This window comes from Enhydra lutris, unplaced genomic scaffold, assembly GCF_002288905.1.
Source record: "Enhydra lutris kenyoni isolate GAN:26980312 unplaced genomic scaffold, ASM228890v2 scaffoldscaffold20, whole genome shotgun sequence".
In the NCBI taxonomy this organism is placed as follows: Eukaryota; Metazoa; Chordata; class Mammalia; order Carnivora; family Mustelidae; genus Enhydra; species Enhydra lutris.
Window position 1 is genome coordinate 2,819,405 of NW_019154104.1, and position 13,186 is coordinate 2,832,590.

At 43.2% G+C, this 13,186-nt stretch overlaps 1 protein-coding gene across 3 annotated transcripts in view; it reads left to right on the forward strand.

Moving 5' to 3' along the window:
* The window catches only part of LOC111148621 (SPARC related modular calcium binding 1), a 166,271-nt gene that overhangs the window by 84,522 nt on the left and 68,563 nt on the right, over positions 1-13,186 (forward strand). For all 3 annotated transcript variants that reach the window (XM_022505347.1, XM_022505345.1, XM_022505346.1), the window contains exon 3: positions 975-1,087. In XM_022505347.1, the coding sequence (XP_022361055.1) occupies positions 975-1,087 (113 nt within the window). The remainder of the gene's footprint in view (positions 1-974; positions 1,088-13,186) is intronic.

Genomic DNA, 13,186 nt, shown 5'->3' on the forward strand with positions numbered 1-13,186 from the left:
TTGAGACAACATTTAAAAGTGGAGAGATTCAACATGAAAATCTGGATTTTTAGACTTCTCATAAATAACTGGAAGCTCTGATCATATTAGGTCTGTGTTCCCTCCCACAGGGAGACACATGGTGAGACCTGAGTGGCAGCTCCCTCCTTTAAAAGGGGGGCCTGTTCTCCAGTTGCGGCATCTCCAAGCTGAGTGCCATTCTTTGCACACCCGATTCAGCTCCCTAATTTATATCACTTTCCTCCGCCCTGTAGATATTTGCGTTTGTGAGCTCTGGGCTGCTTAGAGCTTTTGTAGGAATTGTGTGAGACCAAGCAGGCTGCCTTAGAGCTTCTGATCTTCCAGAGAAAGCACTTGCCATTCTTTTTCTTTCTTTCTTTCTTTTTTTTTTTTTTTAAGATTTTATTTATTTATTTGACAGAGAGAGATCACAAGTAAGCAGAGAGGCAGGCAGAGAGAGAGAGGAAGGGAAGCAGGCTCCCTGCTGAGCAGAGAGCCCGACATGGGACTTGATCCCAGGACCCTGGGATCATGACCTGAGCCGAAGGCAGAGGCTTAACCCACTGAGCCACCCAGGCGCCCCAACACTTGCCATTCTTGAACTCTAAAACATCTCTGAGACCCCTTGGGCTTGCAAGATTTTCAATAAACCCGGTGAAAAATAAAAGAAGTGGGACTTTTTTTTCCTCCCATGGGAGGGGCTGAGAGTATTTGGGAGAAAAAAATAAGCAGAATCTGGTATAAAGGCACCTCCCTAACTTTTCTAAGAATAACACTAAGGGGAAGGGGAGGCTGAGCAGCACGTACTAGCCCCTGGCTTTGTGTTGTTAGAAAAGCCAGTTGGTGGTACGGGGCTCACCCCCCCGCAGAGAGGCTCTGTCTCAGCTTTCCTAGGCCTGGGCAGCCATTTTGTCTCGTGGCTCCCGTGTGGATTCAAGGGAAGTACGAACCTCGCTCCTCCTCTCCTCTTATAGACGCTGGCCAGAGCAAGTGTCGCCTGGAGCGGGCTCAGGCCCTGGAGCAAGCCAAGAAGCCCCAGGAGGCGGTGTTTGTCCCGGAGTGCAGCGAGGATGGCTCCTTTACCCAGGTGAGGCCTTGGCCAAGTCTCTCAGGCCCATTTCCTGGACTGCGGCCGAGGGGAGGTGCTTGCGAGTGGGAGGGCCCCTCAGAGCCTTTGCTTTCTGGGAAACTGTGGAGGGCTCTTTGACACCCCTCTGTGCTACCTTCTGGTGCCTGCATTCCCCCTCCGGGGCCCTCCGTGCCATCCCTTGCCAGCTGGCAGTGGCTCCTGAAAAGGGGCATGGAAGTCTGAGCCAGGAAACTGGCATTGCTTGGTCCCCGTCCTCCCTGCTGGCTGTCTCCATTTTTCTCTTCTGTCAAATGCGGGCTGATTATTTTTCTTATCCCTGCCAGTTTCCAAGGGCAACCCTGGTAATCCCTTCACTGTTTATTTCTACCCCTTCTGCAATCCCGTTCTTCCCACCTTTAGTCCTTGAACGAAGCAGGGCTCCTTTTAAGTACACGTTGTACCATGATTCTTGGAGTGCGTGTGTGTGTGCACATGCACACACATCACACAGGCGTGGGCATGCACGCGCTCAGATTTAAAAATTGCCTTCGGGCCGTCCCCCCCTCTCATCCTGCACGGTCTTCTGGTTAGTGCTTTGTGTAGAATCGATGTTGGGTATGTTGGTGTTGGCACAACTCTTTCTAAAACACGGGCAGCACGGGACAATAGGGCGCTCCTTTATAAAGCTTTCCGACTGGATGGGGGATATAGTGTGCCGGGTGTGAGGCAGCTGGATGAAGGTGTGGTTCGGGTGAACATAGGGAAGGTCACACTGGACCAGTGTGAATCAGTCATGTGGTTGGGGGTGGGCCTGGTGCCTGCTTCTCCCTGTGGGGAATAGAGCGGCATTTGGAGGCGTCCCGCTGCCTCAGGGCTGGAAGAAGAGGCTTCCGAGGTTTAAAAGCTTTCCCGTAATTCTGAATCAAGGGGGCAGACGCTGCAGGCTGGCCTTTGGTTTCTTTCTGGGGCCGGGCCTGGGGATTGCTGATTTCGGATAGACCACTTGTTGGCGTGGAAATGCAGAGGGGTGGCGGGGAAGGGTTTGGGCATCGTACTTTTTAAAGTTCCCAGCTGATTCAAATGTTCAGCCAGGATGGAGAGCCTCTGGGTTAAACTGGCCTTGGCTAACGACAATTCGAGAAGCACTTTTATTCCTTTTCTCACTAACGCCTCACCACAAGCCTGCGAGGTACGCGTTGTTATCCCCACATACAGGGACAGGGAGAGGCAGGGCTGGGCTTCAGAGTCAGACCCCTCCCGCTCCCAGGCCCTCAGTCATCCCTGTTCTGCTGTGCCCTGCCCCGGCAGCTTTCCAGAAGGCTCTGAGGCGTGGACTGCAAGAAGGCAGTCTCCTGCTATGGTTTTCCCCGGGGATCCTGAAGGCACCCAGCCCCGACCTCAGGCGAGTCATAGAGCTCTGGGCCTCAGTGTCCTTATGTGAAAAATGGAGATTATGGTCACCACTATTATCATACATAATCATAGTCATTACGTTATGTATGTTATTATATGTTACTCTTGTTATGACTATTATTAATGAGTATCACGATAGCTTACCTCATGGGGCTGTGGTGAGGATTTACATATGCTCGTGCACGTCCAACCCTTGGAACGCATAGATGCTATTTAAATATCCTGCATTTTCCTCAGCGTCCTCCCCAGATCTACGCTGGCACTACTGCTCACGTCTTCCCAAGATGTTATGGACAATGTCGCTTAAGGAAAGGAAAACCTTCTGTTGAACCTCTCCCTCCACAATTTCTTATTTTTCATGTATTCTGGTGAAAAGAAGGCACGTGTTTGTGTCTGTCTCTGGAACCGCACTGCTGGGAATTCCCACATAGGGGAGAAAATCAGACCTCTCTCGACTAGGTTTGGGGTCGGGAACCAGGATGGAGGTCGTGGGGAGGAGGGCAAGTGGATGGTCGTCATTCTCCCCTTTCTCGAAGCTTGTGTCACCTCCCGTGTGTTGCTCGTGAGAAGGCTGACTCCTGCCGTCCTGGCTCTCAGGGCTTTGCTGCCTGGCGACAGAGAGCCGCTGGCCGGCTTTGGCTTTGGCGAGGCCGCTCCTGACCAGGTGGTGTTTGCCGGGAGAGGAATTGCTAAACACAGGGGCCCCTGAAGTTCAGCAAATGTTGGCTAGACAGTCAAGAACCCCTTCATTCGTCTGACACGCTAAGCACTGCCATGTGTCCACAGGCCCGAGGCTGGCTCACCACGGTGGGCAGCCGGTGGCTCGACAGCCCGCTCGCCCCGTTACGGTGATTGAAACGGATGTGCTTTTTGCCTTGATCAAAGATGCTGCAGTAACTTCACGAAATGAGGCTGCCTCTTTGAGTGTGCTTCAGGAGCGGGGACAGGCTGCCCGATGGCTGTGAGACAGAGCGCTTTCTGCCTCCCCCAGTCCCCTCCGTCGCTTAGCCGGACTTTGTTGTTTTGTTTTGTGAGACCAGCATCCAGAGGGGGCTGTCACTTCGGTACTCCTTAAAATACCGATCGGCACGCATCCTGATGTTATTACCATATTTCAGCCCTGTGAATTATTACCAGTAATGGGCTCTTGAAGTTTATAGAGGTAGCAAGGGGACCCTAATAGGACTAGATTTGTTTGGCATGGGACACAGCTTGGGACCACATGAGTGGGCTGGTTTTAATGGGGTTCATGTGGGATACGGTGGTCTCTGTTCTATTCTTTGTTTGCCCTGTCCTCTTCCCAGCTCCCACCCCAGCCCCCACAGCAGGGGGGCTGTGCCTTAGGTCATGTGCGACTTTGAAAAACCTTGATACCCAGTCTACACCCCGCATGCTGGGAGGGGAGTGGGCCCCAGACGTTGTGTTATTTTCAGCTCCCTAGGTGATGACAGCGTTTGGTCAAATTTTTGAATGACCCGCTGTTGTCATCGCTCTTGTTCTTGATTGCTTCCTTGGAATGTGGAGTTCAGTTCTCTCTGGGGACCCGCTGAGTCAGGTTGGGAGTTAAGTGCTTTGTCCTATCCTGTGGCCTTATCTGTTTTCTCTTCTGGGTGTCGGGAACATAATTCCTGACATCTGTTCTGCCTAGTCCTCTGCCAAGCGGTTGTCTGGTGCCCAAACCGATTAACTGAAAGCTCAGCTGCAGTAGAAGGGGATTGGATTAACACCACCAGGAAATGCTGGCTGGAGCTCGTCAGGCTGGTGCATCACTGAGTCATGATGAAGGCTCCTCTGCTGAGTGCCGGTGGGTGCGAGGCACTGAGTTTTATACCCGTTAATCTTCACCTGAACCCTTTGCGGTAGTTACTAGTGCCCTTCCTTATAAAGGAAAACTCAGTTTCAGAGAGGTTGAGAACTGGTTCAAGATCACTGACACTAGAAAGGGTTTGTACCCAGCCCTACCTAATTTTCAAGGCCTGGGCTTTTAACGTTTTTATGTTATAAAAAGTGGCCTTGATGTGTGTGTAGTTCATATTCATCACCGTTGTTATTCCAGAAGGCCCCACTGTGAAGCTGGTGGCCAATCCATAAAGGGGGGGGGGGGGGAGAAAAAATCCTTTTGATTACAGAAATCTTCAAATATACAACAAGAAGTAATGGTATAAAGAACCCCTTGTACCCCTTACCCAGCCAGAGTTAACAATTACTAACATGTGGCTGATTCTGTTTTGTTTCTGTCTTGTTTTCATCTCCCACCCTGAACTGGACTGTTTCAAAGCAAATCCCAGACACAGTGCTGTTTTCATCTCCAACATCTTGGAGTTCTGCTCTGGGCTGTGTGCTGGTTGCCGTGGAGGGTTCAAGAAATGTTGCAACATGTGTCTTCGAGTAGCTTTCCTTGAAAAGATATGAAAACCAATGATAAAGTAGCTAATATACAGGGTCGTATTTCAAATGGTTATATTTCACATCCCCATTTACAAATGAGTAATTTGGAATTCCAAGTGCATTTTGTTGTTGAAAAAATTTATACCAATGAAAAGTTTCTGAGCAGGAGCTCCTGAGTGGCTCAGTCGCTTAAGTGTCTGACTCTTGATTTCAGCTCAAGTCATGATTTCAGGGTGGTGAGATCGAGCCCCACAGCAGGCTCTGTGCTCAGTGAGGAGTTGGCTTGTGATACTCCCCCTTCCCTCCGCCCCTCCTCCATGCTCCTCCTCCCTAATTTCTCTCTATCTCTCTCTCTCTAAAATAAGTACATTTTTTTAAAAAAAGTTTCTGAACATTAAACTTAACCAAAACTAAAAGACAAATGACATTTATTAGCCTTAATGACAAAGAGCTGATAAATGAAGAATTCTTACACACCAGAAAAAAGATCCTAGTAGAAAAGCAGACAAGAGATACCAACCAGCAAATCACACAACTAGCCGATAAATGAATACGGAACATCTCATTTGCCTTAGTAATTAAAGAAATACAAACTAAAAAAAAAAAAAAAGTCATTTTGCTTACCAAAGTGTTAAAAATTGGAGAAAAATTGCTAAAAATTGAGAATTACTAAAGGGAAAAAGCTACCCCGCCCCCCCATATTACAGTTTGGAAAGTAAATCAGCATTGACATTTTATGGAACAATTTCACAATGTGTGTCAAGAGTCCTTAGATGTGCCCACATCTTATGCCCACCCTTCCAATTCTAGGAATTTATTCTCAGGAAACATTAAGAATACGTGCAAAGTGGTGCCTGGGCGGCTTAGTGGGTTAAGCCTTTGCCTTCGGCTCAGGTCATGATCTCAGGGTCCTGGGACTGAGCCCTGCATGGGGTTCCCTGCTCAGTGGGGAGCCTGCCACCTTTCCTCTCTCTCTGCCTGCCTCTCTGCCTACTTGTGATCTCTGTCAAATAAATAAAATCTTAAAAAAAAATATGTGCAAATACTTAGCCACATGGACTTTCATCTAAGTTCTGCTGATAGTAGCAAAAGTTTGGAAGCAATCTAAACATCCAGTAATGGAAAATCACTTAAACCAATTAGATATCATTTATACTCAATTCATAACTTCTGCACTCTGAGGCTAGTAAAACGATGTGTTACAGAGGCTCATTTTACGTAGTGGGTGTATGCAGGTATGTTAGGGACTCAATTCGTCAAATAGTTAAAAAGAGAACTATCTTCATTTTGTTCTAAATAGCAAAGTTATATATGCTTTGTAAAGAAAAGAATTCTGATAAATGCAGAGGTGTGAAAGGTAGAAAGATAGAGTCAGTGATCTCACCTCCTTGAAAAAGCAGTTGGGGGTGCCTGGATGGCTCAGTCAGTTAAACGTCTGCCTTTGGCTCAGTTGCCATCGCAGGGTGCTGGGATGGAGACCCGCATGGGGCTCCCTGCTCTGCAGGGATCCTGTTTCTCCTTTTCCTTCTGCCTGTCGTTCCCCCTGCTTGAACACGTGCTCACATGCTTTCTCTCTCTCAAATAAATAATAAATAAAACTAAAAAAAAAAAAAGAAAGAGCAACAGGTAAGTGTCTAACTCTCCAGTTTTTTCTCTTTACACATACTTATTATTTAGCACAAAAATGGTATAATATCTTATACCTTTTTATTTTTTTTTAAAGATTTTTATTTATCAGGGCACCTGGGTGGCTCAGTGGGTTTAAGTCTCTGCCTTCGGCTCAGGTCATAGTCCCGGGGTCCTGGGATCGAGCCCCGCATCAGGCTCTCTACTCAGGAGGGAGCTTGCTTCCCACCCCCCCCTACCTGCGTCTCTGCTTACTTGTGATCTCTGTCTGTTAAATAAATAAATAAAATCTTTTTTTTTTTTTTAAGATTTTATTCATTTACTTGACAGAGATCACAAGTAGGCAGAGACACAGGCAGAGAGAGAGAGGGGGAAGCAGGCTCCCCACTGAACAGAGAGCCTGATGTGGGACTCGATCCCAGGACCTCGAGATCATGACCTGAGCCGAAGGCAGAGGCTTAACCCACTGAGCCACCCAGATGCCCCAATATCTTACACTTTTAAATAACATTTTCTTTTAAAAATATATTAATAACTAATACAATGTTTTAATTTATTTATTTTAAAGATTTTATTTATGTATTTGTCAGAGAGAGAGCAAGTGAGCACAAGCAGGGGGAATGGCAGGCAGAGGGAGAAGCAGGGTCCCCAGTGAGCAGGGAGCCCAATGCAGGACTCAATCCCAGGATCCCAGGATCAACACCTGAGCCCAAGGCAGATGCTTAATTGAGCCACCCAGGCGCCCCTCTTTGAATAACATTTTCTTAAACTAATTACATTGTGGACTTATTTCCATGTTATATATAAATCTACCTAATTTTAAAATTTTTATTGACATATAACTGACATACAATGTTATGTTAGTTTCGGGTGTACAACACAGTGATTCAATTTTTGTGTACAATGTGAAATGATCAGCTCAGTAAGTCTAGTTACCATCTGTCACCATACAAATGTAATACAATAACACTGATCACATTCTCTATGCTCTACATTACATCTCATGACTTACTTATTTTACAGCTGGAAGTTTGTACTTCTGGTTCCCTTAATCTTTTTCATACCTACCAACCCCTCTCCCCTCTGGCAGCTACCAGTCTGTTCTCTGTACCTGGGCTTTGTTTGTTTTGTTTTTTAGATTCTACATACAAGTGAAATCATGCAGTATTTGTCTTTCTCTGACTTATTTCACTTAACCTAACACTCAAGATCCATCTGTGTTGTTACAAATGGCAAGATTTTATTCTTTTTATGGCTAATATTCCATTGCACACTCACACACACACACGCACACACAGGCCATGTCTTCTTTTTCCATTCAACTATTGTTGGACACTTAGATTGTTTCCATATCCTGGTTATTGTAAATAATGCTGCAGTGAACATAGGGGTACTTTTGTCTCTATGAGTTAGTGTTTCCATTTTCTTTAAATCCAGAAGTGGAATTATTGGGTCATATGGTAGTTCTATTTTTAATTTTTTAAGGAGCCCCCATACTGTTTCTGTAGTCATGCCCCAATATACGTTACAGCCAACTGTCCATGAGGGTTCCACTTTCTTCACATCCTTTCTAACACTTGTTATTTCTTATCCTTTCGATACTAGCCATTCTGACAGGTGGAAGGTGATATCTCATTGCAGTTTTGATTTGCATTTCCCTGACAATTAGTGATACTGAACATCTTTTCATGTGCCTTTTGGCCGTCTGTGTGTGTTCTGTGGGAAAATGTCTATTCAGATCCTCTGCCCATTTTTAAACTGGATTGTTTTAAACTCATTTGTTTTTAAGTTGTTCTTTATATATTTGGATGTTAACCCCTTGTTGAATATATAGGTTGCCACTTCATTTGGTTGATGGTTTCTTTCTCTGTGCAGAAACTTTTGGGGTTGATGTAGTCCCATTTGTTTTGTTTATTTTTGCTTTTGTTCCCCTTGCCTTTGGTGGAATCTTTAGGGTTCTCTCCGTATAATACCATGTCATCTGCAAATAGTGAATGTTTTACTTCTTCTTTTCTTATTTAGATGAACTTTATTTCTTTTCCTTGCCTAATTGCTGTAGCTAGGATTTCCAATATTATGTTGACTAAAAGTGGGGAGGGTGGGGCTTCTTGTCTTGTTCCTGATCTTAGAGGAAAGGTTTTCAGCTTTTCATCATTGAGAATAGTATTAGCATTGTGTCTGTCACACGTGGCCTTTATTATGTGGAAGTACATTCACTCTATATCCACTTTGTTGAGAAGTTTTAATCATAAATGGATGTTGAATTTGCCAAGTACTTTTTTGTATCTATTGAGATGATCATATCATTTTTATCTTTCATTTCGCTAATGTGATGTACCACTTGATTTGTGGATATTGAACCATCCTTGCATCCCTGGAGTAAATCCCAGTTGATCACAGTGTATGATCCTTTATTGCTGGGTTTGGCCTGCTGACATTTTGTTGAGGAGTTTTGTATCTATGTTCTTCAGGGGTATTGGCCTTTAAATTTTCTTTTGTTGTTGTTGTCCTTATCCAGTTTTTGTTCAGGGTGATGCTGGCTTCTTAAAATGAGTTTGCGAGTGTTCTCTCCTCTTCAACTTTTTGGAAGAGTTTAAGAAGGATAGGTATTAAATCTTCTTCGAATGTTTGATAGACTTTACCTGTGAAGCCATATGGACTTTTGCTTGTTGGGAAGATTTAGCCTCAGTATCCTTGCTAGAGATCACTCTATTCACATTTTCTATTTCTTCTTGATTCGGCTTTAGAAGATTGTATGTTTTTTGGAATTTATTCCTTTCTTCTAGTTTGCTCAATTTGTTGGTATGCAATTGTTCATAGACGTCTCTTATGATCATTTGTATTTCTATGGTATCTCTTGTAACTTCTCTTTCATTTTTTATTTTATTTCTTTGAGTTCTTTCTTTTTTATTTTCTTGGTGAGTCTAGCTGAAGGTTTGTCAATTTTATTTACCTTTTCAAAGAACCAGCTCTTAGTTTCATTGATCTTTTCTATTGTCTTTTTATTCTCTATTTTATTTATTTCTGCTCTAATCATTTTCCTTCTACTACCCTTGGATTTCATTTGTTCTTCTTTTTCTAGTTCCTTTAGGTATAAAATTAGATTTCTTATTTGAGATTTTTCTTGATTCTTGAGGTAGACCTGTATTACAATGAACTTTCCTCTTAGAACTGCTATAGTTACATCCACAGATTTTGTTATGCCATTTTTCTGTTTTAATTTGTCTCCTGGTATTTTCTTATTTCTTCTTTGATTTTGTTCTGATAGTTGTTCAGTAGCATGTTGTTTAATTTCCAAGTGTTTGTGGTTTTTCCAGTTTTCTTCCTGTAATTAATTCTTAGTTTCATACCATTGTAGTCAGAAAAGATGCTTGAAATGAGTTTAATCTTCATCAGTTTATTGAGATTTGTTTTGTGGCCTAATATGATCTATCATGGGGAGTGTTCTGTGTGCACTTGAGAAGAATGTGTATTCTGCTGCTTTTGGATGGACAGTTCTGTATATATCTATTAAGTCCATATGGTCTAATGTCTCATTTAAGGCTGCTGTTTCCTTACTAATTTTCTGTCTGGATGATCTATCCATTGATGTAAGTAGGTGCTAAAGTCCCCTGCTATTATCATATTGCTGTTCATTTCCCCCTTTATGTCTGTTAATATTTGCTCTATGTACTTTGGTGCTCCAATGTTGGGTACTTGTATATTTATAAATGCTGTATCTTTTTGCTGGATTAACCTCTTTATCATTACATAATGGTTTTCTTTGACTTTTATTACAGTCTCTGTTTTAAAGACTATTTTGTTGGATATAAGTATTGCTACACAAGCTTTCTGTTGGTTTCCATTTGCATGGAATATATTTTTCCATTCCTTCACTTTCAGTCTGTTTGTGTTCTTACTTCTGAATTGAGTCTCTTCTATGTAGGCTGCATATATGAGTCTTGTTGTTGGTGTGTGTGTGTGTGTGTGTGTGTGTGCATGTGTGTGTTTTAATCCATTCAGCCACTCTATGTCTTTTGATTGGAGAATTTAGTTCATTGACATTTTAAAGTACTTATCGATAGGTATGTAATCATTGCCATTTTGTTAATTGTTTTCTGGCTGTTTTTGTACTTTCTCTGTGCTCCTTTTTTGTCATTAGTGTTATGTTTGGATCCTTTTCTCATTTTCTTTTATGTATTACTATAAATTTTGCTTTATGGTTACCACAAGATTTACATAGAATATACTATGTATATATACCAGTCTCCTTTAGGTTGAATTTGAATTTGAAACTTGAATTTGAATACATTCCCAAACTCTACATTTTTACTATCCCCCTCAAGGTTTTTATGTGTTTGACATTACACTTTACCTCTTTTTATTTTATATATCTTATAACTAATGTAGTTTTAGTTAATTCTACTACTTCTGTCTTTTAACCTTCACTCCGGCTTCATAAGTGATTTAACCACTACCTTTACTATATATATTTATCTTTTCCAATGAAATCTTTACTTTTGCATTTTGTTGTTGTTGTTTTAATTAATTAATGCCATTTTTTTTTTAAGTTTAGAAGAAGTACCTTTGACATTTTTTATAAAGCTGGTTTAGTGGTGATGAATTATTTTAGCTTTGGCTTATTTGGAAAACTTTGTCTCTTCTTCACTTCTGAATGATAACCTTGCCAGGTAGAATATTTGTGGTTGGAAGTTGCAGAAAAGTCTGCTTATAGTCTTGTGGGGTTTCTCTTGTACGTAACAAGTTGCTTTTCTCTTGACGCTTTTAAGATTTTCTCTTTAACTTATGACATTTTAATTATAATGTGCCTTGGTGTGGATCTTTTTGGGTTCATTTCATTTAGAACTCTTTGGGCTTCCTGTACCTTGATGTCTGTTTCCCCCCCCCCCCCCCCAGGTTAGGGAGTTTTTGGCAAATAGGATTTCTGCCCCTTTCTTTTTCTCTTCTCCTTCTGGGACCCCTATAATGTGGATGTTATTCTGCCTGATGTTATCTTACAGGTCTCTTAAGTTAGTTCTATTTTTACAATTCTTTTTTCTTTTTAAGATTTTATTTATTTAGGGAGAAAGAGAGAAGAAGAGCAGAGGAACAGGTTGAGAATCTCAAGCAGATTCCCCACCGAGTCCACATGCATGGCTCAGCGCTGGGCTTGATGTGGAGCTCGATCTCACAACTGCTCAACCATGACCTGAGCCAAAATCAAGAGTTGGATGTCCAACCAACTGAGCTACCAGCTGCCTCTAAAATCCTTTTTTCTTTTTATTGCTCTGTCTGGGTGAATTCCAGGGCTTTGTTTTCCAGGTTGCTGATCCATTCTTCTGGTTCATCCAGCCTGCTGTTGAACCCCTCTCATATATTTTTCAGCTCAGTTTTTATATTCTTTAACACTGTGACTTCTGTTTGGTACTTTTATTTTTTTTTAAAGATTTTATTTATTTATTTGACAGACAGAGATCACAAGGAGGCAGAGAGGCAGGCAGAGAGAGAGGGGGAAGCAGGCTCCCTGCTGAGCAGAGAGCCCGATCCGGGGCTCGATCCTAGGACCCTGAGATCATGACCTGAGCCGAAGGCAGAGGCTTTAACCCACTGAGCCACCCAGGTTCCCCTTCTTTTTGGTACTTTAAAAATATTTCCTATCTCTTTGTTGAAGTTCTCACTGGGTTCTTCCATTTTTCTCCCAAATTCAGTGAACATCTTTATGATCATTTGAATTCTTCACCAGCTTGATTACATATCTCTGTATCATTACGCAGGTCCTTTTCTGAGGTTTTGTCCTGTTCTTTCTTTTGGAACATATTTCTGTTTCCTCATTTTGATTGACTTCCTTTGTCTGTTTCAATGCATTAGGCAAAACAAGCTACCTCTCCCAGTTCTTAAAGCAGTGACCTTGTGCACGTGATGAACCTTACAGTTCAACTTTGCCCTAGTTCTTGCTTGTCTACTGAACTCTGGTGATTGTCCAAACAACCCGAGTTATTCTTGATATATCAGGGCATGTCGACCTCTGTCCATGTTACAAGGGAAAGGATCTCATTTAGCACCTAGTTTCAGACCAACTGGAAGCCAGACCCTCAGGCAGCAGCTTTTAAAAGCTTTTAAAGAATATGTATATGTTTCTATAGTTTTGTGGGGCTGCATTCGTCATCCCTGCCAGCCTCCAGGTCAAGAGATCCGGAGGTGTCCCCTGGGTGACAGTTGCAAAACTCCGGGCTTCAGATGAATATATAAACTCCTTTCTGGGGGCTCTTGTCAAGCCATAGCAAGACCAAAGGTCATGCAAGAATGGTGTCTCCCTGCTTATGTTCTCTGGGAGCGCCTCACTAGCTTCTAGCAGTGTGGGAAACCTGAAGCCTGTCCCCCAGGCTGTAGCTCTAGGATTAGTAAATAGGCCTTTTTCACAGGACTGGGTGTGTGTTTCAGTTGGCTGTCTGGACTGTGCCTGCACAAGGTGTTGGCTTGCCGGGAACTGTCTTAGAATTTATAACTGTCTGTTATAGTCCCTGGGAGCTCAGGAAAGTCAGCCCCCTTGGCCACCAGGGCCAGGCAAACAAGGGGTTTCCCCTGTGCAGTCTGTGTGTGCTGACTTTAGCAGGGCAGCTGGAGAGAGCAGGGGTGGGGCCCACTGTCTGGCTTCAGAAATGCAGTGGGATAATGCCGCGACTGTGCACACCCAAGGACTTCAGCTGTCCC